This window comes from Mytilus edulis, chromosome 13, assembly GCF_963676685.1.
Source record: "Mytilus edulis chromosome 13, xbMytEdul2.2, whole genome shotgun sequence".
Classification (NCBI taxonomy): domain Eukaryota; kingdom Metazoa; phylum Mollusca; class Bivalvia; order Mytilida; family Mytilidae; genus Mytilus; species Mytilus edulis.
This window is the reverse complement of record NC_092356.1, coordinates 62,375,390-62,402,448: the sequence shown is the minus strand read 5'-3', so window position 1 is coordinate 62,402,448 and position 27,059 is coordinate 62,375,390. Positions and strand designations below refer to the sequence as shown.

Here is a 27,059-nt window from a genome sequence, read left to right as displayed (position 1 = left end):
CTATGTTGTGTCAACTATTTAATCACAATCCAAATTCAGAGCTGTATCAAGCTTGAATGTTGTGTCCATACCTGCCCCAACTATTCAGGGTTTGACCTCTGCGGTCGTATAAAGCTGCTCCCTGCGGAGCATCTGGTTATTAGTTGTTATTGGCTTTGAACTAGCTGTCAATAACTGCGAATACTCTCAGATGTGTACTCAGTGTCTTTTTGCTGTGGGGATGTAAAGATATCATCCCATGTCCGGTTTTTGTGATGTTATATATTATGATAAAACCAAAGAGATTCAGGCATTTTGGAAATAATCTATTTTCGATTGTTATCAATTTTATTTATTTTCTATTTTTGCTTTGTTTTGAGTCATACAATTCCTCAACATTGAATTGCAATATTTTTATCGATTATTCCTTTTTTATCGTTGTTTAGTGCTTCAATTGTAGAGATTCTTATGAGTATAATTAAACCATAATTTATAAATATTATTTTATATTTCTTTCTTTTAACATGAACACTATAGATTATGTTTTTACAACAAATAAACTTCAATATAAAATAACTTATAACTTATGAATCAATTTGATTTGCATACACATACACCTTATCTTCCCGGGCAATTAACACTGATTGTGACTGAGAATCGAAGCAGATTAGTGGAAACCAGTCTTTTGATGATCCAGGAATCTTTGAAATTATTATTTCACTCGTTTTGTCATTTGGATTTATTCTATGAACGTTATTTGAGTTCTTACAAGAGACAAGTATACACCCATTTTGGTCAACCGTTATACCTGTTGCTCCAACTATATATTTATTACTGAAGTCAAACAGTTTCCTACCATCCTGATCAAAGCACGACACTTTATTTTCATTGTATTCTTCGGTGCAGAAAATACGATTTATACTATCACAACAGATATACCAAGGCTTCATTTGCATATTTATAGTTTTTATTTTCTCTCCGTTCAAATTAAATACTCTTAAAGTGTTATCATCACAGCCTACAAATAGTTTGTTGTTCATGCACATAATTCCATGACATTTTTCCTTTATGTCTATTTCGAAAATTCCGCTTTGGGTTAAATCTACTATCACAACTTTATTATCTCTAAATAATCTCACTGCAACACGTTTGCTATCAACTATAGCTATTTTTCTCGGCCCTTTCGATAAAGGTACTATACGTTGGCATATTCCTTTAATGTTATAAAGTATAAGTTGCTTTCCGATATAATCAGCAACTAATACGGTTTCTCCTAGCATTTTAATGTCACAAATTGACGCTTTGTCTACCACAAACTGATTTTTAAAAATGTATTTGTCTAACACATTGACAACTGTATGCTCTGTTGATGCAATGGTGTGTTTCTCATTACACACATCACACATGGCTTTTTCACAATTCTTACACCAATAAACTGCAACTAAACCACATGACTTGCACCTGAAATTGTATCGTTAAACACATGTATATCTAGAAAAGCTACTGACTAAAGAAGCCTGTTGTTGGTCACATAGGTCTACATTAGCATGTCATTTTCAGCAATGGTCACTCTAAAAAAACTAGCATAATTTATAAATAAAATCAATTTTATTCATCTTGAATAAATTGCAGATCATTGATTCAGTTTACAGTTTCTCTTTTTGGTTTTTTCCCAAAAAGAAACAAAATCGGTATTTAAGAACAACAACTACACTATAAAAAGTCGGCAAAGTATTTTGGCAACATTTTACTTCTTTTGTATCTTCTCTTGTTGAAGATGTTAGTTATTTAAAGATTCTATCTATTTTTCTAGTTTTTAAGATAATAGGTAAACGCGAAAAAATTGTATAAATCGTCATTAAAGAACAGTAACTCCTATAATGAGTCAACTGACTAGTCATGCCTGCTGACTAAGTTGTAGAATTTGACTTGCTCATCACTTTCGCTATTTTAAGTGTCTACCTGTCTATTAAAACTTTCAAGATAAAATAAAAAAACAATCAATATTAGTAATCAATCGTCCCTAAAGAGCAAATACTCAAATAATAGGAAAGGGCACAATTTCATAAATTTTCTTTTTTTTTATCTGAATACAAATTTTTCAGAACGCACGAGCACAAAATGTATACAATCCAAGAAATCGAGCACAAATGCAAGAACTTTTTAACTTATCTTTATTTCTATTTTCTATGTTCCCACATCAGTTAAGGCATGACGAAATGTGTTTCTTAATTATTTATATAAAACTAGCTATCAAATTTGCAATCTAGATAATAATGTAAAATTGTAAACATTTTAAAAACTTACTCTATCTGTGTATTCCAATCACGATCTGTAAAAATTATTAAATGAAATTATTATTAATTCAAAATGGAGACTGAATCTTAAGATCGTTCAGAAATTAAAATAACATTAGATGTATTATAATATACAGTAGAGTTATTCAATAGACATATATCACAAATGTATATTTCATATATCTGGTAAATGATGTAAATATGATGTAAAAAGTACAAAATAATAAATAAAAACCAGTTGTTTACACAGCAATAGGAGGTCTTTCCAACCCAACTAATGTATTTGGATATGTCAATATTCACTACCGGTTTGAAATATAAAATTCTTGTATCCGATAATAGCTTAATTTTCACTGTTTCCAACATTATATAAGTTTTGCATATATTTGATGACAATGAAGGAGACAAGCTAGTACTTCCTAAAATAAAATAACTACTTCCGGTTAATAAATAGTTACTTTCTTAACTTTACAGATGGATTCGGTTTTTTTAAGGTCGTTTTTGGTCCTATAGCTTTGTACATGTTCCATATTTTTTGAATTCTCTGATTTAGATGTTTGGCGTTAAGCATTCTTAAGGTAAAGCAAAAAACGCGGGAAGAACGGACAACAATTATAAAGTGTTACTTAAATTCATTTTTCACTTTGATATATAAATATTTATTATCCGGAAGAATTTGCGGAAGTAATTTTTTTTTCGTAATTCTTATACGAATTATTTTTTACCTGACATGTTAATTATTTTTATTTTAATCAACATGCAGATCATTTGAACTCAATTCTTTATAAAAATTATCTTCTTGCATTTCACTGTATTTTCTATTGTGTCGTCATGTTACGAGGCGATCATGCCCGAAGACGCCACATAGAAAGAACACATCTTTTTACAGATCATTCAAAACAAAGGATTGACTTGTCTGCATTTCGATTAAAATTCATTAAAGAAACGGATTCCATCACCAAATCGTGTGCAATACTATATTTATCAACTCTCGACAGTTAAATTTCAAATATTTAAAACGCTCGGCAAGCCTTATTTTTAGGAATTTGGAAATTTTAACTGTCTCGAGTGGATAAATAAATTCAAATCGAAACAGTCGTAGAATCTATATTTGTTTTTGTTTCTTGTTACGTTTAAAGTGCATTTATTAAGAATATAAACTAGATTAAAGAATGGCTTTTTTTAAACTTGATAAGATTATATAATCGGAAATGAAATTTATTAGAAACTAAACGTTTTCATAGTTAAATAGTTTTATGATTGTGTATCGACAGCCGGGTTTTATATTTTAAAACAACATAAAAATTCAATTATTTTGACATAAAATACGTACTGATTGTCTCTACGGGAAACCCCTGAAAATAAACATTATAATAACATTAACGGTAACAATTTTTCTGCACCAGATGCGAATATCGACAAAAAATGTCTCTTCAGTGATGCTCGTTGACAAACTATTTGAAATCCAAAGCTTATATAAAAGACGAAGAGCTATAATCCAAAAGATATAAAGGTCACATAAAGGCATATAGCAAACACGTGATTTCCTTGATTCAATTTGATATATTCAACTATACAAAACACTTTACAATGTACCAATAGAAAGGCAAAGAAGCAGATTATCGTAAAACAAATTCTGTGTGTTATACAGTATTAGAATATACCACTTTTATGATGATAAGGTCTCGTAAAAAATGTAAGTACACATAATGAGGAAACATATGAATACATGATTATCTTGTGCTAAATGTAGCTTAATACTAGTCTATGAATGATACTTTGTCATAATTCGTCACGAGTTAAACTAATTGAACTTACCATGCATCCTCTATTTCAAAACAATATTCAGTTAACTGTGGTATCATATTAAACTATGTCAATGTGGCAATTTTGCCAATGTGACAATTATGTCAAAAGAGAAAAAGACACGCCTTTAACCTCACCTTCGATTTCTGCTCTATCCATACGTCAATTATTTCTTTTGCTTCATGGTTTTCGTTGTGTTCCGAACAACAGTACTTTTTCAGCTGACTCAACTCACTGGCGGTTTTTCTACCCGTTTGTTTTGAAAATGTTCCAGTTTTGCATTTGTATTTTACATTGTATTTGATATCCATTTGATACCTCTTGATAACATCATCGACTATTTCTTCTATTTTCATTCGAAGGTATACAAATTGTAATCCATCTTTAAGCCATTGCCATACTTGAAAAGCTATTGTGTCATTTGCTGTACAAAGAACAAGTTTTGACGTTGCCGACTTGTTTAAATCGAAAACACCCAAACTACTATATAGAGCTAGTCGGGATTTCACATCAGCTTCACTCACATGGTAAATTCGAATTAAGTGAACTAAAATATGGTTAAAGAATGCCGGTGGTAAAAAATCAAATTCTAGGCAAACCCAAGGCGTTCTCTGGCAGGTGTCCTTATTGATACCGAAATTATCACTTACTGTTGCAAATGTTCCATACTTAATTAAGCAGGGTATGTAATAGCTATGCTGGAACGAAAGAGGTCGTCTAGTTTTTGGCCTCACAATTATATCAAACTCTTCCATTACTTTGAGTAGATAATCTTTATGCTTGAAAAAGTTTAGTTTTGGTACCTTGGAAAACATTTGCTCTATATAATCAATCTTAATTTCGCCTGTGTCTGCTATCTGGTTTAAATTATCTATATCAAGATATTGTTGTTGGAATTCACACGGTGCTACGAGACATCTGAATGCATCTACTAACCAGACCGGATTCAAAATAATATACTCTCTCAGTCTTTGGAAAAAAATAATATTCCCCATCTCATGTTGAACTCGTAGAAATGAAATTACATCTTCCTCATTAGTCACTGGAAAAGTACTTCCACGACCAACTTTTATAACATCTTGCAAAGAAACTATGTTTTCCTTTTCACTTTTGACTTGTAACTGTTTTTCAAGATGTATCCATGATAATGGAAGTTCGTCTTCCCAAGAAGACATGCTTTTGGCAGTTTTCCATATTTTTGAACGAAGAATGTCAAACTTATCTTTATCTTTAACTTTGTTTGACAGGTAGACAATGTCTCTAATATGGAACCGTTTGGGATGAGAACCAACATTTTCTTCCAAGTGATGTTTGAAGCATTTTGTAACTTTATGGAAGTCCTATAGAGTAAAAACACAATAATGAAATAAGTTTAACCAAATCTTTTTGTATCTGTCGGTTAGTTCATGATTTTTATACATATATCTCGAATTTGACGTTAGTTATCATCTCAGTACCAGAATCTTTGACAAAGGAGTCGATTTTGATTTAGGAATGATAAATTCCCTCCTCCCGCCATCACCTTAGCAGCAATATGTCAAAATCACTTGCATATGGGATATACATTTCCTAACTCTTTCGGTATTCAAGAGCGTGAATCTATTACCCAGACAAGTGCATGAACATAAAGTTTACGAGCCACGGTTACGTCAAAGAACGTCTCGTATATTTTACTAGAAAGATTCACCAAAGATACTAAGACTTTGTTGATAGATATTACTAATCAACTTCACAAATGATACATGATGGTCTTTGAAGCATAGATTTCAGGTACCGATACTGTTTATAATCATCTTAACCACGTGTTATAGTGTTATAGTGTTATTTTTATTTGTCTTTGTATATTTTAACCTTTACTGTTAGTTTTAATTTTGATATCTACTACTATCGTGGCTAGGTATTTATACATCCTGCCATTATGTACTTGTGTTATGGTTATTTTAATCATACGCCATTTTGATTTTCTTTCTTTGTTTAAATAGGTTTTTTTTCTGTCTGTATGTATGTTTTCTGCTGATGTTTTTCATTGCCTAATCTTGGAATCTTCGGTTCTTTATGGCACATATCATATAGTAACACCAACCCTTTATCTATTTAAAAGAGGGGCGAAAGATTAACTTTTTAGTTGTTGTTTACAAATTAAAGATACAAATAACTATGTTTATCAACAATTTTTGCAGTCAAAACAGATATAATCCAAGAATGTGTCCACAGTACACGGATGCCCCACTCGCAATATCATTTTCTATGTTAAGTGGACCATGACATTGAGGTCAAAACTCTAATTTGGCATTAAAATTTGAAAGATCATATTCTAGGGCACATGTGTACTAAGTTTGATTGGACTTCACCTTCATCAAAAACTACCTTGACCAAAAACTTTAAATTGAAGCGGGACATACGGACGAACGAACGAACGGATGCACAGACCAGAAAACTATCGTAGGTGGGGCATAATTATATCAAGCATGAATCATACTTATTACCGTTACTTTGTCTATTCCTGTGCAAACAATGATAACTGGGGGCTCTTTTTCTTCCATCTTTTCTTTTCGATTTTGTGTTGAGTAACAATGAATACAATCCAACCAGTAATTTGTGTATTCTAAAAAACAAATATGCTTTACTCCACAATAGAAATATCTTCAGATATTGAATGTTAGAGACATAATGTAGATGTGTTTAACTGTTTACTTCCCATTTGTAATATAGAAATAGGCAAATAAATATATTGCACATTCACAACTCTGGACAACTCCCTGAAAAATGTTCGACACATCACCAACATTTCTATTCTTAAGAAAACGATTTTGCCATTTGATTGGGGACTTTCTTTTTTAATTTTCCTCGGAGTTCAGTATTTTTGTGATTTTAATTTTTTTTTTATCGAACAAAATATCTTTTATTTAGATATTCAGCGATGGTGATAGATGTCCTTATCATCACACTTGCTTCACATCGTTTAACTTTTAAGAGATAAAGAACATAAAAAGGATTTTATTCTAAGCTACCTCACATAAAGAAAAGACGATTTGGCTTCACTAAAGTAATTATATTTTAGTAATAGGAATAAAACAATGTATATGCAATAACTAAATATCAGTTTTTCCATTATATTTGAAACGATAAGTCACATTTATCTTTAATTCTTCAAATTTTTTGAATATTTGAATATATCTTTAGTTAATAGCTTCACATAGTTAATGCCCCAGTCACACTAGACAACGATCACACCACGCTCACCACGATCTAAAATAAATTCAGATCGTGGTGAGCAAATGGTGAGGTCGTTGTTTTCACGAAGCTACGACGTCCTAATTACGCTTCTACAACGATTTCGCTACAATTATATCACGTTCTCACCACGCTTACTCTGCCACCTCACTACGAATATCAAGATATTACGCTGATCAATTTCCTATTACGACCATACCACGATTTATCAGATTGCAACACGATCTTACCACGCTTGTTCTGCAATTACAGCACGCTCTTATCACGATCATTCTACGATCTTTGAACGTTCATACCGCGATATAACAACGCTCTCAGCGATAACGTCAGCATCATGTTCCATATAAATACTGTTCCATTCCTTCTAATTGTGAATAATACGTAGATATCTCAAAAACAAACAGGCATGCCACCAAAATCTACTAGAACTCTTGGGCGTGAAGGTAATGGTAGGAGAAAATCAGAGGGACCTCTGATACTAATCCTGATCAAGTAGAGATGTTGGATCAACCAATACAACCTGATCATACCGGACCGTGATAGGATTACGTTCCGACAGTACCTGATCATACCAAATATGCCGACAGGTTTCTAACGTATATCTTCTGTCAGGGTCGGTTCACTATCTGATCTCTGTCGGATTACATTCAGTAGAATCGGGACGCTGTCGGGACAGATTCTGTCGTTTTATACCATGCGAAAGATACAAATCGGATTATAATAGGATTAAGAACAGGATTGTCGGGACCAATTCGCTTGGAAACGGTTAAATTTTGACGCTTCCTGAACATCAGCTGATTGTTGTCGTGATTAAAAATAAATTACAAATTTTAATTAAAGTTTAAATCTGCTATCAACGATTCACAGGATCTTGATCAGACTTTTGATCAGCTTAATGAAGGAGAAAAGATTTTTGCATTTCAAATTTTAGATACATACATAATATTTGTCCAACTTAACATAGAATGTCTTTTAGGATCATGCATGTAACACAATAATAGCCTTGCTTCACCGTTTAGTATAGGCTTCTGTTTTGATAGCAGAACCTAAATGCACTATAATACTTAATATAAGAAAACTGTTTATGCTTACCTCCAATATCATCAAGTTTACCGCCTTCCTTTTGAACTGGCTGAGCTGTTTCGAAATTTGATAAGTCTATGGTCAACAGGTAAATTGCATTCATAGTCAGAAAAGTTTGATGTGTAGCATAAAAATCCTTCTGTCCGGCGAAGTCCCAAAAATCACATTCGGCACATTCTACATTTTCGTTATTGCTCTCACTCTGTAGAACTTTTGACAACATATAGAGCTGGTCTGTTTCCTTATTGTCAACGGATTCGTCCGTATGAATTTGCTTTGGAAGATGTGCTCCTGCTGTTACTTCTTTATTCTGTTCAGTGTTGCCTTCATTAGTCCTACTTTTTTCGAAGTATTTACATTTCTGTACTGATATAGTTCTGAGAGATGCCTCCTGTGTATTTTGCATCTTATTTTCTTCCAATAATTTACTATTTTGTTCAAAGCCATCATGTGCAAAATCGTCTTTGACCTCAGTTAACGTAACATTAGTTTCCTTTCTTTCTATTGAATCCGTCAATTCGGCATTTTCGAAGTCGCTTGAATTCTGTTTCATACCATGTGAACGGATGTTTTCCTCGACTAAAGCTTTTGTTTTGTCTTCATCTAGCTGCTGTTCTTTGGCATTACTATGAATGCTTATGAAATCAAGTTGCTCGATATTGGCAGAAGCTATAGGTTCTTGACTGCTGTTTTCGTGTATTTTTGCTGAAAATGCGTTTTTAAATTTTCCGTCAAAATCCTGTCTGTAGCATTTTTCTGAAATATTTTATTCAACAATGAACATCATTGCTTAAGAGAAGCAAGCAGAAAATTCTCTTTAATATGATTAGATGTATCACACATAAGATTAGTTTAAGCCATACATTATTGTAATACCATCCCCTCCCCCTTGAATAACATATATAATTGTCACATTGTTATCACTGTTTCTTACATATAATGCAGGAAAAATAGAAAACGCCTTTTACATTTCGTTACATTTGTTGTTTTTATAGTGATATTAAGATGATAACACAATATTGACTGCTGTACCCCTATTTTTGACATTTTTTACTCTTTGAGTATGTTTGTTTTGTTCATGCATCGTTGACAATGTAATGGAATTTGATACGACTGTCATACAAGTGAGAGGTTTAGCTAGCTATAAAACCAGGTTCAATCCACCATTTTCTACATTAGAGAATGCCTGTACCAAGTCAGGAATATGACAGTTGTTATACATTCGTTTGATGTGTTTGGACTTTTGATTTTGCCTTTTGATTTTTGATTTTCCTTAAGTTTTTGAATTTTCCTCGGAGTTCAGTATTTTTGTGTTTTTACTTTTTAAAGGTTAATCAACATAAGGAATAGATGAATGGTTTGAAATATAAAATAAACATTTCTCATTGGTAATGTTTAGCATGTTGTGCCTCAAAATTAAACAAGTAAAAGTATTTTAATTGATATTACTATATTATTTGCATTTAAATATCAAGACTAGGCATTGAAAATACAACCAACTCCCCACGTTCTTACCAGTAATAATATTCTAAACACATATTATCCTCGCAGGGATGCTTTTCCAAGAAACATAAACAGGTGAAAAACATTTTAAAAGTCTACTTCTAACATTCAGTGAAAAGTGTTTTGATATATTTGAGTGTGTATGTGTTATATGTTTTAATTCAAAAATTTAAATTAACAAATTTCAGATATTAAACAAATAATAAGTACACAATTTTAGTCCGATAAAATATAACATAACAGGTACAATAACCTTTAAACACTATATATATATTATGCCGCTAAACTACGATTGTGATTTCGGCAAATCCAAAGCACAAACCTTCACTAAAGATCCACTGTCCGTCTGAAATCTGAACTTTACATCTTCTTACTTCTACATTTATGCCATCTGTACTTATAACGTCATCTATTTCCTCATTCAGCAAACGTCTCATTAAACACGTTTTTCCCGCAGATTGTTTTCCAACAATCATTATTCGTATGTGTCGTCTCTTCATTGTGCCGTCTTTAGCAGTCCTCAGATATCTTTCTCTATCCCAAAGTGGCATTCGTCTGATAAAATCTGGCATTGCTACAATACAAAATGCTTTTTAAGAGGTTTTATTGAAAACATTTTATGTACATCGGTAAACCTTTACAATACGTTTGTTCAAAGAGTTGATAAGTTAACATGTATTGTATCTGAGTGTACGAGCTCTATAGACAGCATTTGGTCTATTTTGATTTTAATCAACTCTTCAACGCTTACATTAGGTTTTGTATTTTTTCAAAGGATGTTGCCCCTTGTATTTCATTAATTGTCAAAAACGTGCCTGTGAGGAAGTAAAATTGATACCGTTAATGTTGTTTTCAGTTGTGTATGGGAACGATATCTCTTACGTTATCATTTAACAGTATTAAACATTTAAAGTTCATAAAAACGTGAATGTCACTGTAGACTAAGAAAAAGTATGTGGTGTATTCAACTATTATACATAACGAAACCATGCACGTAAAAAACTTTAGAGCAAATAAATGGTGATTCCTTTTTCATTGTTTATCCAAATTATATATTCTGGTTTATCCATCATTTTTGTCCATAAGTATAACCCCGCTTTAAAAAAATATGAATATACTCTTTTCAAACAAATTGAGAATGGAAATGGGGAATGTGCTAAAGAGACAACAACCCGACCACAGAGCAGACAACAGCAGAAGGTCACCAACAGGTCTTCAATGCAACGAGAAATTCCCGCACCCTGAGGCGTCCTTCAGCTGGCCCCTAAACAAATATATACTAGTTCTGTTTGTCCGTTCGTCCGTCGCATCTTTCATAGAAGCAATATAATAAGGAATTCTGATTTTTTTTAGTCAGCTATAACTTGTGATGCGTTTACAGATTCATCACTCAAAAACTTCCTGTTTACCGAACCATTACCACATATTTCTACACTATTAAAAGGATCCCATAACCCGCTTTCAAAACAAATGAGTACTCTGTTTTACCTCTATCTGCCTGTCCGTTCGTTCGTCCGTCTGTTCGTCCGCCCATCCGTCCGTTCTATGAATAGTTTTCGTCGCATCTTCCTCAGAAACTACATCATATTACGGATTTATCAACGAAGGTTTTTATTATTTCATTACTTTTTTTACCAAATTATGTTTGAGCTAAATTAATATTATGATTCTTTTATTTCTGGTCGTGGTTATGTCTGCTCCATTGGACATATACATTTGAATGCCACCTTGGTATCTAAAATCTCAGTTTTTATAAATATGACATAAATCTTTTCTGCATACTTGGATTGACGTATGACAATGCGGTTTGCATCTGTAATTCGAATTCCATTTGAATATGTAACAGGAGATATGCAGTGTAAATATTGAAAAGTCAGTTACATAACGACCAAATTAGAAGAGGTAGATATAGCCATCAGTATTAACAAAAGGCGGGTTTCCATGCAGAATGAAAAATTGATCGTCGTTCCGATCCTATAAAATTTGCAAATTAATAAAACAGAAACAATCAAAGTTCTTCAATCAACTATAAGTTGCACTGATCGAGGTCTTCTTTAATGATGTTTTACATTGTCATTTCGGGGCCTTTTATAGCTGACTATCCAGAATGGGCTATGCTCATTGTTGAAGGCCGTACGGTGACCTATAGTTGTTAATTTCTGTGTCATTTTGGTGAACAGTTGTCTCATTGGCAATCATACCCTTCTTTTTTATATTGACTATCGTTTTCATCATTTCACACAAACGTTATACAATTATTTTAAGTGTAAATCTTATAATGTAATGGTGGCATTATCTCAATCTATCTATATATGACTAACCAGTAATTTTTAAATATGCTGAACTGTTTCTATTTCCAACGTTGATTTGATACTGTCCTTCACTATTTTTATAAGTTTGCTTTATGCACAACTTGTGAATGCCACCAGCTGCATTAATAGAGATGTTAGAAATATCCCCTATTGGTATACCGTCTTTTGACCAATGTGCATTGAGTTGTCTGTCCGCCACTTCACAGATAAGAACTACCCTTAGACCTTCCATGCAAGTCATGTTCGTCAAAGGCTTTGAAATTAGTTCTGAAACATAAAGAAGTATTTATATAAATATAAAAAAATATGTATCCTCTTTTTAACAGGTAGAAGATTAGACGCTAAATCGTAGAATATGCAATAATTCCATGTACAAAAATTAAGAATGTATCAAATTTATTTGACGAACTTTAGAAACAGAAATCGGAGGCACGGCGAGCTGTTGTTCTATTTACAAGCAAGTACACAGTATCAATTTTATATTTACCTCTACTTTGAATATATTTTCTATTCTTTAATTTCACACTGCGATTTAACATTTACTTGTTTTTCCAGCCAAATTGTTGAATTAGGTAAAATGAACGAATTGAATTAAATGCGAACCGACATGAGGACCCCAAATTGAAATATGATGTTAACATTGTTAATTTGACTTAGCAAATATCTGCAATCGATATTATAAAGTTCTCTCAATTCTCCCCCTCCCCTCCAAAAAAATAAATCACAAACAATTTTGGATGTAACGCGTCTTCTGATTTGCTGACGTTATTTTGTTATCAGCCCATAAACATAATTTAGTCATGTGACCGTGACGTCATCAACGTTTTTTCATGGTTTTCTACGGTTGAAAATGGAATTTAGAATTAAATTATATTTTTCTGTCTATTCGAAATAACATAAAAAATATGGTGCACACTGTTAAATAACCCGCTACGCGCGTTATTCAGTGTGCACCAAATTTTTTATGTTATTTCTTCATAGATAGAAATTATTACAGTCATTCCTTTTATAACTTATAAACCATTGAGGGAGTTTAAGACTGGGAATAGGTATATGTAAATAACTATTTGTAAGGGGGAAAAAAGTAAAAAGTAAAAGAAAAAAAAATTCTTTGGTAACGATAGCATAACCTACCTATCACTTTGACATCGGCTTGACGTGATACATTATTCACTGTTATTTTGTAATCACCACAGTCGTCTGAATTCACATTCAAAATTTTTAATTGATGTTTAGCACCGTTCATAGAAATCTGTACCCTTTCAGATGTCTCTATCTGATTTCCATCTTTAGACCAGATAGCAGGCATATTATTATCAGTAACTTCACACTCTAAAAGACATTCCCCTCCTTCGACACAAGGAATAGGTCGTAGATCAGCTTTGAAGTAAGCTGAAAATCAGAAAAGAAATTGTATCCGGGAAATTTTCCTTACTGTTACGTTTGTATTATTGTTTGTCTGTTTGTCCTTTTCATTTTTAGCCATGGCGTTGTCAGTTTATTTTCGATTTCACAGCCTATTGGCAAAAATGAAATAAAAGAATATAAAAATTATCATAGAACATAACACAATGACGAGTTGAATAAGAACGCAAAGCAGTAAAAGTAATACTAATATTTATAAAGAAAAATACAAGAATACTTTAACACGTTATCAAGACGATAAACAACTTCAGTACCCAGAATCTATACTTCAAGATCGTTGCGTATTAATTGTGAAGTTGATACGAAATATTTATCAACTAGGTATTGATACCTTCCGAGGAATTCTTCAGTGGTTCTTTGACACACCCCTGGTTCACCAACTTTCTGCTCAGCCACTGATGACGTTTTAAAAAGGCTGTGTAGTTGTTGCATGCACTTGAAAAACGAATAAAAAAATTAACGGTACCAATTTTCTTGCACCAGATGCGCATTTCGACAATACATGTCTCTTCAGTGATGCTCGTAGCCAAAATATTTGAAATCCAAAACTTATATAAAAGATGAAGAGCTATAATCCAAAAGGTCCGAAAAGTATAGCCAAATCCGTGAAAGGAATCAAAGCTTTGCATGAGGGAGATACATTCCTTAATTTATATTAATTTCTAATATTTTGTAACAGCAAATTTAAATAACATAAAATAAATTAGGAAATATATATCAAATATGCAGGTGAAGTTTCTATATTGCTACTAAGTTGGGGAAAATTAAAAGTTTCAAAATGAAAGTCGTCTCGTTTGTCATAGATTCTTGTACTGCGATAACCATCTATGTCAATCTCGAGGTATACGTCTTAAAATGAGACGGAGGAAAAATGAACAAGAAGTTATAATTGCCAATGTGACAACTCTCCACAAGAGACCAAATGACTCAAATAAATATCAACATCTAAGTCTCACCGTACGGCCAACAAAAAGGAACCGTGTCTATTGTTTCCTAAATTTCTAGTTTTGGGAGATATATGAATGGAAGAGGTCAGGAAAGAGGAGCACACAGTTCGTTCCCATAGGTATGCCGACAAATCGTTGAAAAAGTCTTCACCTAAACTCAACAAATATGTTGTCAATAAAAAAACAGCAATATTAATCTAATTATAATGTGTTAAAATCAATCTATATATCAGTTTGTTTTAGATTTATGAGTTTGACTGTCCCTTTGGTATCTTTCGTCCCTCTTCTATATTGATACGTGCTATCATGGACCCTTCGGACTTAAATGTAGACCAATATGCATACCGTGCACAAAATCAAAAATCTAAATTTTAAGGTCAGATTGAACATATCAACGAACCCCCACGGTGACTCTAATAGTTTTCTGATTTGCAAACCACATATCCTTATTCTATAATAATCTTAAACCAAGTTATTCATTAGGTTTGTTTTATGGTTTAGTTTTTGATACATACATTGTACCTTTAACTCTGTACGTCTTGATATATTCCTTATTCTGATTTGATATTCCCCACTATCAATAGGTTTGACCTCCTTTATCTTCAATTCACAACCGAATCTTGATTTTGTTGTCTGATATTTCTCAGAATAGTTTATTTCATTATCATTGAAGAACCAAATACAGTTAACATCACTTATGCTTTCAACTGTTTCGCATTCAATAGAAACGGTTTTACCTTCAGTAGTAGTCAGTGGTTTTAAATTCGTTGTGAAATACGCTGAAAAATAAATAACAGCTCTGACCAAAATTATTTAAAAATAACGATTGATTGTCTCTGTGTCTTTCACACATTTTCAATGTTATGTTCTCAGTTTTATTTTGCAATCTTATAAGATGTGAGGGTATAGTTGATCTATTTAAAGGCACTTTTATTTTTTTCCGTTTATAGCTTTGTGATAATTCAAGCCATTTTGTTTTTTTGTTTATCTGTATCTCATTTTGTCAACTATATAACGTTGGTTTTGTTCACTGTTGACTATAGAGGGCGTGCATTTTTACGTTACTCGTATTCTAGTTTACAATTGTCTCATTGGCTAAAAAATATTATATGTGGAGACAGGTTTGCTATGTATATTTTGAATCAAATAAGTACCATGAACTAACGATAAAACTATAAAAGCTGAGTTTACTTACAAATAACTTTCAACTTCAATTCCTGACTAGACTTTCTCTCAACCTGCATTGTATATACACCATTAGCTTCCATATTTGAGTCCCTGATGATTAATTTATATACTCTTCCATTCTCATCCTTAATAAAACGGTTACCGGAAAATTGAATCGGAGAGCCATATTTTAACCATTTTACTACAGCGTCTTCTTTAGAAAGTTCACAGGAAATATCTACAGATTTCCCTTCAATGACTGTAACTTCTTTTTCGAGGTTTCTTACAAAGTAAACTGTTAAAGAAATTTTAATGTAGTATCGACGTAAAGTTAGATAATATCATAAGTTGCTTAGTGGTTCTTTGAAAGGGACATAATCCCTTAAAAATGTTTTTGGCAAATGAATAAAGAAAATGAGGTCAAGGTCGGATGATCTATCTTGTATAAACATTTATACATATTTATATTATGCGTTTACTTTTCTACATTGGCTTGAGGTATAGGGGGAGGGTTGAGATCTCACAAACATGTTTAACCCTGCCGCATTTTTGCGCCTGTCCCAAGTCAGGAGCCTCTGGCCTTTGTTAGTCTTGTATTATTTTAATTTTAGTTTCTTGTGTACAATTTGGAAATTAGTATGGCGTTCATTATCACTGAACTAGTATATATTTGTTTAGGGGCCAGTTGAAGGACGCCTCCGGGTGCGGGAATATCTCGCTACATTGAAGACCTGTTGGTGACCTTCTGCTGTTGTTTTTTTCTATGGTCGGGTTGTTGTCTCTTTGGCACATTTCCGATTTCCATTCTCAATTTTATACATTCATATCAATCAGTATATAAGTCTACAAAAAAGTTGATAAATTGCCTATTATACAATTAACAATACATAATGTTAACCACTGAACAATTGAAATTCGATTACGTTCACTTGAGCCGTGTCAGCCAGGCATATAACCTACAATTGATGTTAATGCCGAATAAACTTGGACTGACACAATAGTAAATTGAATAGATATATTGTTACAAATAACAATGAATTTTGACCAAAGGGTGTGACGAGCGGGTTTTCGTGAAACACCTGCTTCTACTCCCGAAAATACGGTCCATTGTTATACGTAATTATTTTATGTACAGCGAGAACAGAAGATATTACTTATATACAGGAGGTATGGCGTGCCACAAAACCAGGTTCAACCCACCATTTTTTCATAAAATGCCCTGTACCAATTCAGGAGAGTGGCCATTGTTAAATTGTGGTCCGTTTCTGTGTGTATTACATTTCGGTGTTGTGTCTCTGTTGTGTCGCAGTTCTCTATCGATTTATGAATTTTGAACAGCGGTATAATACTGTTGCCTTTAGGTATAGTGTTCACTACAGGTTTTGTCAAGACATATTGAAACTTATTTTAGGAAACTCTAATATCAACATAAATATTTAGCATATGTCAAGAAAAAATCGTTTAAACTCTCCTTTGCTTGAAGCTAAAATTTCAATTCCATTTGACAATAACTTAAAGAAAATACATGTACAGAACTTATATTTGAATAATACATTAAAAGGTGGTTTCAACCCACGATACAAATGTGAATTCTAACCATATTTGCCGATTGAAAATCATTGATCGTCTTAAACAGGGGTTCACCCCCCCCCCCCCCTACCCGAACATCCTCCTCCTGGATGGTTCCTACATGCATTTGTGTATGTTAAGCGTGTCAGATCGTCGGGTTTGAATTCTAGATACACGTATCCCTCAGTACGTTTGAATATGAAATTGTGTTTAATGTTGGGGCAAATCTAATAAATTCTCTCTAGTGAACATGCACACCTTATCTAATCCCTAATTTGAGATAATGTAAACACATTTAGTTTGTAATTATAACACTTTAAGTACTCAGTCCTCCCTATTATTTGTTTTCGTGCACGTAGATGGAACTTGACACTGAAGTCTAATATTCCAATTGACGTCATTTTTGCGATAGAGGAGCCCTTTAAATAACAAAAGTAATGCAAAAAGCAAACATGCACATGCTGAACTGTTTTTCCAGCTTTACTGATCATGTGAAGCAACTAAAACAAAATCGAGGGGTCTTGTCTTTATATCTCCTTCATAAACATCTTTCATATTAGTACAGTAACAATTTCCAACTCAAACCAATATTGAAAGTAAAAATATATAATGTATATATAATTTAACATTATGAAAAAAAGTTGAACATAGTGTGGATGAAAATAGTGCATCTAAAACCAAGCGATATACCTGTTCGTATGTGCTGGTCAATTAGCTTGTCTAACTCCTTGTCATAACGAAATAGGCCAACGAAAACAGCTGTAACAGAAAAACATGAGGTATGAGAATAAAATTATTTTTTATGTCAATACCAATTCAATATTGTATTTTTATGTAAATATAATGATTTTTAAATCATCCTATATGTTATTATTTGATGCATTTGATAATCTTTTAATATTTGCATAAAAATTGCATTTAAATAGGTACTCGAATATTGCATTAACAAGGACATATTATTGTGTAAATGTGTTTGTATTATATAAATTGAAAATCAAAATAGTAGTTAGTGTACTCACCAATTATCAATATCAACAGAATGAGAATGGCTGTGCATGTTGGTAGATGAAACCTGTCTGTAAACAAAGCATGATAACAAAATTGGTCATCTTATCAATATCTACGAAAACATAATCTTTCTATCGCACAGAAAGATTCAATTTAAATGGGATAGTTATTTATATACAAAAAATTCAAAATTACAACAAAAAATTATATTGACGACAACAGGAAATTCCATTTCCTTTTCATTATTGTTACTATCATTATAATAATATAAAATTATCATTATCATCAGCTTCCTCTACAAATATAAAGTGACTGTCACGATGTAGCCCCACTTATCAATCAATCACAGTTGAACTTATAATTCCTGCTAAATCAAAACAGGAATATGACATAAACCTTTAGATATATGCCAACTGATTTATAAGTATAGAAAGAATTTCCCAAATGAAAAACATACCTCGTTTTGTGATATTACTATGAGGAATCAACAGGATTTCTGTTTCGTTTCTAAAATACAAAAATACATTTAGCTTTACAATACGGTCACTCAGCTTTCCAAAGTTATGAATAACCTCACCTGTCTAACGTATTTCGTTTGGTAATTCTTGCACAACATCGTCCTTTATATTTAACCAGGCTTTGATAAGGTTCGAGTGGACAGAATGTGTCAGTTATCTTTTGTTTCTGTCCATCATTATTCCCGACAAGAGTTAAAAAGTATCTTCATTTTAAACTGTCGTTTTCATCCATATTTCCTGTTTCACTTCTGTTTCGATGAATGTTTTTTAGTTTATAAGTTTTAATTTTGCTATACGATTCTATGTCCAAAGAATTTAAGCGATCATTCGGTAGTTCTTCAAATTTTTTATTGAACTAGTTCAATGGAAGTTCAATTAAAATTATATTAACTAAGAAGACCACTAGCAAAATATGTATATACTAAATGAAAATGAGAATGAAAATGTGGAATGTGTCAAAGAGACAACCCGACCAGAGAGGTTCACGCTTTTATTGAAAATAAATTCATCATATATACCAGGATTGAAATTTTATATTAACGCCAGACAAGCGTTTCGTCTACAAAAGATTCAACAGTGACGCTTTAATAAAAAAAAAATGGTAAAAGGCTAAATAAAGTACGAAGTTGAAGAGCATTGAGGACCACAAATTCCTAAAAGTTTTGCCAAATACAGCTTAGGTAATCCTTAGTATTTCAAAATTCATAATTCATAACTGAAAATTTAGCTGATCACAAAACTAACTTTGCATTTGGTTTACTAACCTAGGGTTTTCCAGCAGGGGTTCAACTGTTTTTCCTGATGTTTTGATACATGCATAATCTGAAAGCATACGTGTAGTTATTTGTTGAGCGCCTGATTTGACAAGCAAGAAAGTGGTTTTGCATATATATATATTAGATCGCCATCAATGATGGTGATATATGGCTGTGTACATAATGTATATACAACTCGTCTAAACATCAACCCAACAATGTTAGATCTGTAAATTTGCTTTCGCAAATTTTTGGTTCTTCCCTCGCCGGGATTCGAACCCATGCTACTGTGATATCGTGACACCAAATCGCCTGCACTGCAGCCGTCCTGCTAGACCACACCACCACCTGGGCTCTCAAAAAAAGAGCTTTCGCTGGCCGTGTGTTACCTTTCCACGTCAGTTTTAATCTAGCGGCGTACTGCAGTACATGATATATAAGGCATGAAGATGTTATTGTTACAGATCAGCTAAATTATCTATAGTAAAGGATCCTACAAATGAATGTAAGATACAGTCACAGAAAATAATTATATTTATAAGTACGTCTGAGTCAGTGACAACCCTACAACAGATGTATCCATCGGATCGCCATCAATGATGGTGATACATGGCTGTGTACATAATGTATATACAACTCGTCTAAACATCAACCCAACAATGTTAGATCTGTAAATTTGCTTTCGCAAATTTTTGGTTCTTCCCTCGCCGGGATTCGAACCCATGCTACTGTGATATCGTGACACCAAATCGCCTGCACTGCAGCCGTCCTGCTAGACCACACCACCACCTGGGCTCTCAAAAAAAGAGCTTTCGCTGGCCGTGTGTTACCTTTCCACGTCAGTTTTAATCTAGCGGCGTACTGCAGTACATGATATATAAGGCATGAAGATGTTATTGTTACAGATCAGCTAAATTATCTATAGTAAAGGATCCTACAAATGAATGTAAGATACAGTCACAGAAAATAATTATATTTATAAGTACGTCTGAGTCAGTGACAACCCTACAACAGATGTATCCATCGGATCGCCATCAATGATTGTGAAACATGGCTGTGTACATAATGTATATGCAACTCGTCTAAACATCAACCCAACAATGTTAGATCTGTAAATTTGCTTTCGCAAATTTTGGTTCTTCCCTCGCCGGATGCGAAAGCAAATTTACAGATCTAACATTGTTGGGTTGATGTTTAGACGAGTTGTATATACATTATGTACACAGCCATGTATCACCATCATTGATGGCGATCCGATGGATACATCTGTTGTAGGGTTGTCACTGACTCAGACGTACTTATAAATATAATTATTTTCTGTGACTGTATCTTACATTCATTTGTAGGATCCTTTACTATAGATAATTTAGCTGATCTGTAACAATAACATCTTCATGCCTTATATATCATGTACTGCAGTACGCCGCTAGATTAAAACTGACGTGGAAAGGTAACACACGGCCAGCGAAAGCTCTTTTTTTGAGAGCCCAGGTGGTCGTGTGGTCTAGCGGGACGGCTCCAGTGCAGGCGATTTGGTGTCACGATATCACAGTAGCATGGGTTCAAATCCCGGCGAGGGAAGAATCAAAAATTTGCGAAAGCAAATTTACAGATCTAACATTGTTCGGTTGATGTTTAGACGAGTTGTATATATATATATTATATAATTATAAAAAAAAACCGGACTAATTTCCAAAATAAACATGAACCGAGCAATTGATTTAATTGGTTTAATTGGTTAAATTAGTTAATCGGAGAAGAATATCAAATTATGATTAGCAACATTATAATATAAATGTAAAATTTTCTTTTCAACAAATAAATCAAAATATACCTGGAGAAAGTTCGTAATTAGTCAAACACTTGTTTTTGAAGCAAGAACAATCTTCTTCTGAAGGTTTGCAATACGTCGAAATATTTTGTCTAAAAATGAAGTCGTAGTTTTCTTTATAGTCACATCTGCATTTAACGTCTTGAGTAGGACTTCCCTTGTCGTATAGTATTTGACCCTCTTCGCTACATAGCGATTTAGTAAATACACATACGCTGCTAACGTTTGTTGAATATTTCATTTTGCCTGGTTGATATCGTTCTTCAGAACACGGTCCCGCATCATAGTTACCACGTAAGATTGTTTTGGTCCCTGTAAATGATGAATAATAGTCAATTAACATAATATGCTAACCCAAAATGAATATATATCTGCTTGTTTTGAAAAGGACTACCAGTTTTCAAACTTCTTCATATGGATTCTTGTGCACAACATATTTTTATGTATTGACATTATATTGGTATTATAGTTGTCATGCAATTGTGTAGCTGAATAACGATGTTCTTGACCTTCTTGTGACCTTGACCTTTAAAGAAAATGGCAAGTAAAATGAAAGTGATGGACGATTCTGTGTACGGAACATAACCGGATTATCTTCTTTAATAAAACCTAGCACATTTTGTATGTATGTGCCTGTTCGAAGTCAGCTACATGAGCCCATAATTTAGTGGTTATCGTTTGTAACAGTTGCTGTGTTACATATTTGTTTTTCGTTCATATTTTTGTACATAGATTAGGCCGATAGTTTTCTCGTTGGAATAGTTTTACATTTTCATTTTGAAGCTATTTGTTGGTGACTACTGTATTAGATTTGCTCACAATTGAAGGCCTTACGTTGACTTATAGATGTTAAATTATGTGTCATTTTTGGTCTCTTGTGAAGAGTTGTCTTAATGGCAATAAAATCACGTCTTCTTTTTTAAATTGATTGTACATCACCACATATGTTGTATCAAGAAACATTGACATGAGCTCGGACCTTCATTTTTGAAGTCAATGTCAAAATTAGATTTGTAAAAAAGTGTCATGCCCATCTCGTATTTTAATCATTTGCATATAAAGATCTTTGTATTAACTAAATGTAAGTGTGTTATGATGTTTGATTACTGAATGTACATGTATATATAGATAGACAACAATCAACTAGAATGTGCTCTTAGTGAAAGTTTGTTTTACCAAGCACCATTTTCTGGTGAACTGAAACATGTTATTTAAATCAGACATTTAATAATGTTTAGACAGTTGTAAATAATTGGTAATATAAAAAAGAAGATGTGGTATGATTGCCAATGAGACAACTATCCACAAAAGACCAAAATGACACAGACATTAACAATTATAGGTAACCGTACGGCCTTCAACAATGAGCAAAGCCCATATCGCATAGTCAGCTATAATAGGCCCCGATAGGACAATGTAGAACAATTCAAACGAGAAAACTAACGGCCTTATTTATGTAAAACAATGTACGAAAAACAAATATGTAACACATAAACAAACGACAACCACTGAATTACAGGATTTTTATATGTTTAGTTGAATTCAGTTACAAACAAACATTTTATCGGGTGTTATTTGCTTTGAACTAAATTCAGTAATAAACTCATATTTCTTCCTTTACATTGTACATATTTATCGTCTGTCAGATCTTTACTGTAGAAACGTACCTCCTCTTTCAAATTCGACTACTGCACAATCTTCAGTAAATGCTCCAATTAGATCATTCTGAATGCAGGAATACTTTGATGGATCCGATGGGCAGAATGCTCTGGCTCTCAAAGACCACTGTGATTCGCTTGGACATTTCAATTTGAAAGGAAGACACCATCCAAAAACCTTGAAAAAATACGTAAGAGTCCAATTTTATGCACATATATACTATTTGTGGTCAAACAATTATAGGGATTCAATTATTTATCAAATTGTTTTTTGTTACAGATTTTGGTTTGGATTTTTTTTAATTAAATCGGAGAGATTAATCTTACGTCACAGTTAGATATAGTAACTTAAGACAGAGTTGCGAGATTTGCATTATATTAATGCGAATAATAAAACTGCCGTGAGTATCGCAATAAATAGAATGTATATGATATCTGATACACACACAACTATTTAATATTCGTATGCAGCTGTACCTTAAATTCTGATAATCAACATCGCTCTTTTGTCCATTTAAAAAAAAATCTTAACAATAAATGTACGCAACATTTTCTGAATTTACAGTAAATAAGCTCTAGGATATAATTTTACATAAGAAACACATACTAATAGGGTGAAGCTATATAAAGATGAGATAATCAAAGATCATAATTAAGAAAAAAACAAAAGTTGACGTAACCGATTTTTTTAAAGCAAAGAAAACAAAATGTGTGCATTTCCTCAATGTTGATACCAAAAAATCGAAAATCAATAGGGAAGTTGATTTAATGTTGTATTGTATTTTTTCCTTTTTTATGAGGTTTCAGTTTTACAACGCATGTATGTAATTCTAACAGTAGGCACCTTTTTGGCCTTAATTTACACGGTTAGTCATACATGTATACACATTACCAATAACGTAAAGAAGACACCCATTTGATTTTGTGGGACCCAAAATTCCAAAATATTGTGCCAGACACGGCTATGTTTATCTTTTCCTGGTATATAAAAATCATTAGTGTTTCGAAAAATTCAAAGTTTTGTAACCGGAAATTTATAAAAATGACCATTATGACCAAGAGTGGCTCAAACCCTGACCCTGGGTGATAGTGTTAAGTATATATTATATAAAGGATGTTCAATTTCCCATTAACTTCACTGATAAGTATTTTGTAGACGAAACGCGCGTCTAGCGAAAATATAAAATTTAATCCTGATATAAATGGTGAGTTTATTTGTTCTATTAATTTTCTATTAACTTCCCACCCCTTAATCCAATTTAGCAAATTTTATGTTTTACTCCTTTTTTTGTTTACGGAATAGAAGATGTTTTTTATTTTTTTCAAGGTTTTTCCAAATGCTTAATATCATTCTATGTCTTTAATATTTGGTGGCATTTAGCCAGATACCAGAGAGACAGTCAAGCTCATAGATCTAAAATAAACTGACAACGCAATGGCTAAAAAATAAAAAGACTGACATAAGATATCTACATGACTGCATTATGTTTTGCGCTATATACTTATCCTATGTGCCAGCTAATTCTGCTTGATAATCAAATGTCATAACGAAAACAATAGCTTCATTGATTATTTCAAAACTTTGTTTGGTGTGTATATATCTTTACATATTTCATATTTAATTCATTGTTTTTTTTAGCGATATAACTGCTCTATATTCTCATATAAAAATAAACTTACACAGATCAATAAAACGTTACCATGGTTACGCAACATCAAAATTGTTTTCCGTGTTGTCCCTCTGAAATTATATGTTAAAGCTGTAGTAAAATTGGATTATTCAGTTAATCATTTAACAAAAAAGATATATGTCCGAGCTTTTAAACAGTAGTGATTAAGTATCGTAATTGTTTGTTAGTTTCAGTTTAACACCATTTCATTAAGAGAAAGTGATATTTTGGTAAACCTTAATTTTGGTAACATTTCTCAAGTTCTGTCCAAGTTTTATATTCTTATTTCCGTGACATCACAAAACGATCAAAATAAACAATTGTAATCGCCGATCATAAGAATGATAAGTTTCGATATGATGTATATGTGCATATTTCCCTGTGTGTGAGATTCCATTCTTTGAATACATTATGAATAGTTAACTTGTCTTTTTTATAATGTTACTTTTAAATTAGATACATAGATAAATGTAAGATGAAAATATATAGCGAAGTTCAACATCTATGTACATTGCAGAAAAATCATTGATTATTAATACACAGCATTTTTACATTATTTATGAATTACAAAAATATATACTTACCGACAAGGAAAATCAATGCCGTACGTTACATCACATAATCTTCATATCCTGCCTTCAATGTGTGTAACTAGAAATACAATTCAAACATGTCAAATGTAAATATAAGATTTCAGGATTACATTAAATCAATTGGATTGCTTGAGAGTTAAATATTTATGAAAAAAACCAACTGATGAAAATATTTCCCTTATGTCAATCAACACTGTTTATAAATAACTAATGTTTGTTTCATGATAATTTCCTTCTTTATTATCATTTACTGATAGAGAGATAAGTAAAATGATATCAATTTGAGTGATCAAACTATTCATACAAGCCTCAGTATTATCGAACAATAAAATTAATGTGAAAACTTCGATGAAGTTCCAAAAAGTGTTGAAATTGTATTACTTAATTTTTTTACTTTAAGCGCCTTCATTATTGCTATGTTGTTTTATGTTGTTATTAGTTTTGATGAAAGTTGTTAGGCACTGTTCCAAAACTAAATTCATCAGAACTAGATAAACACATTCATTTTAACTATAGTAATGAAGAAAATAAAAAAATAAAAATAAAATCAATTTCTTCCAAGCTAAAACAGTTTCTGCTTTAATATCAAAACATAATACACAAACACATTTACTTTTATTTTATTGATTATTTAAATGTAACAGCTGTTCTATGATGTTTATAGTTGTTTACATTTCAAATAATAAATTGTTATTCTTAATCAAATCGATTACCAAACCTGCAAAAGATTCTGATAGAAAACTATACTTAACTAATGTATAAAAATAGACTTAGATAGGTAAAATTACATAAGAATCTTCACGATTGTTTTTCGTATTGTTACGCTGAAATAACAAACTAAACATGATAAAGGCAGTGTATGTATTAATTTTAGTGTTGAACACAAGACAAGTTCCTATCCGTGTTTTCAAACAATGATGATTCACTATTATATGTATTTTCTTACTCTAAGTAACAAACTTTTTTTTCCAATTGAAGGCAAGCACAACTATTGTATACACACATTTTCGAACGTTTATATTTCTATAGTTCTCACAAATTTCATTCTCCAATTTTACCTGACTCGACAAGACGATAAAATTATTTGCACATTTAATCGCTGATGATAAAAACAAAACGTTAAAGTATGATGTTTATATGCACATATACTGAAGTGGGTGTGTTTTGGGGGATCTAGTTCTTGATTGCATAACATAAATACCAATTTCTAAGGTAAATTCAAAAAAGGATCGTTCATATATAAAACTGACAAATGTTTTCAATCAACTCGTACGGAACAAGTGCAAAACAACTGTCATAATCCTGATTTGGTACGATGCCTTTTCAAAACAAAATGGTTGGTTAAGAAAATTATTATAATTATTATAATTGATAATATATTTTGCTGTATCATCGCGATATGAGACAACTTGTAACCCGTACTACACTGCATTTATAAGATACAAGATAGTTCAACTTGTATGGCATAGATCACACTTGATTAGAATACAAGCAATTCATCCATCCTGTCCTCCTTTATTAATAAATAGTTTGATTGTATGCAATACTGATGTACACATTGCTTTGTGTTTGTGCAATGCACAACATTATTGAATTATCATGTATTACAAAAATGTAGACTTACCGACAAAGAAATCGATTCCTACTGCTACATCACAAACATCTTCCATTTTGCTTGATACGTCATGCAATCAATTTGCGTAA

General features: G+C 32.3%; 1 protein-coding gene across 2 annotated transcripts; it reads right to left on the bottom strand.

The window, feature by feature from the left end:
• Nucleotides 1-468: 468 nt before the first annotated feature.
• LOC139501863 (uncharacterized) lies at nucleotides 469-27,059 on the bottom strand. Of its 2 annotated transcripts, XM_071291086.1 has the most exons (20): nucleotides 26,980-27,059; nucleotides 25,347-25,413; nucleotides 24,773-24,833; nucleotides 23,102-23,270; nucleotides 21,438-21,746; nucleotides 19,613-19,670; nucleotides 18,788-18,837; nucleotides 18,342-18,398; nucleotides 18,013-18,081; nucleotides 15,782-16,048; nucleotides 15,102-15,365; nucleotides 13,349-13,606; nucleotides 12,224-12,481; nucleotides 10,225-10,476; nucleotides 8,409-9,155; nucleotides 6,569-6,687; nucleotides 4,220-5,422; nucleotides 3,610-3,631; nucleotides 2,287-2,311; nucleotides 469-1,440 (listed from the first exon to the last, which is right to left on the bottom strand). In XM_071291086.1, exons 3-20 carry the CDS (start codon nucleotides 24,806-24,808, stop codon nucleotides 564-566), a joined length of 5,040 nt encoding a protein of 1,679 aa, XP_071147187.1. In that variant the 5' UTR covers nucleotides 24,809-24,833; nucleotides 25,347-25,413; nucleotides 26,980-27,059; the 3' UTR covers nucleotides 469-563. The 2 variants fall into 2 exon arrangements, with proteins under 2 accessions (XP_071147187.1, XP_071147188.1); XM_071291087.1 differs by lacking the exon at nucleotides 26,980-27,059 and having other exon boundaries at nucleotides 25,347-25,588.

Bases quoted from the DNA above. Each gene is read 5' to 3' on its own strand.
- LOC139501863 (XM_071291086.1), bottom strand. From the start codon at position 24,808: ATGTTGCGTAACCATGGTAACGTTTTATTGATCTGT. The intron at 13,607-15,101 runs GTATGTATCAAA...TCTGATTTTCAG, and splicing joins TACAGAGTTAAAGGTACAAT to CTTACTTCAAAGCTGATCTA. The intron at 3,632-4,219 runs GTGAGGTTAAAG...GTTTATTTTCAG, and splicing joins GGATAGAGCAGAAATCGAAG to GGGTTTCCCGTAGAGACAAT.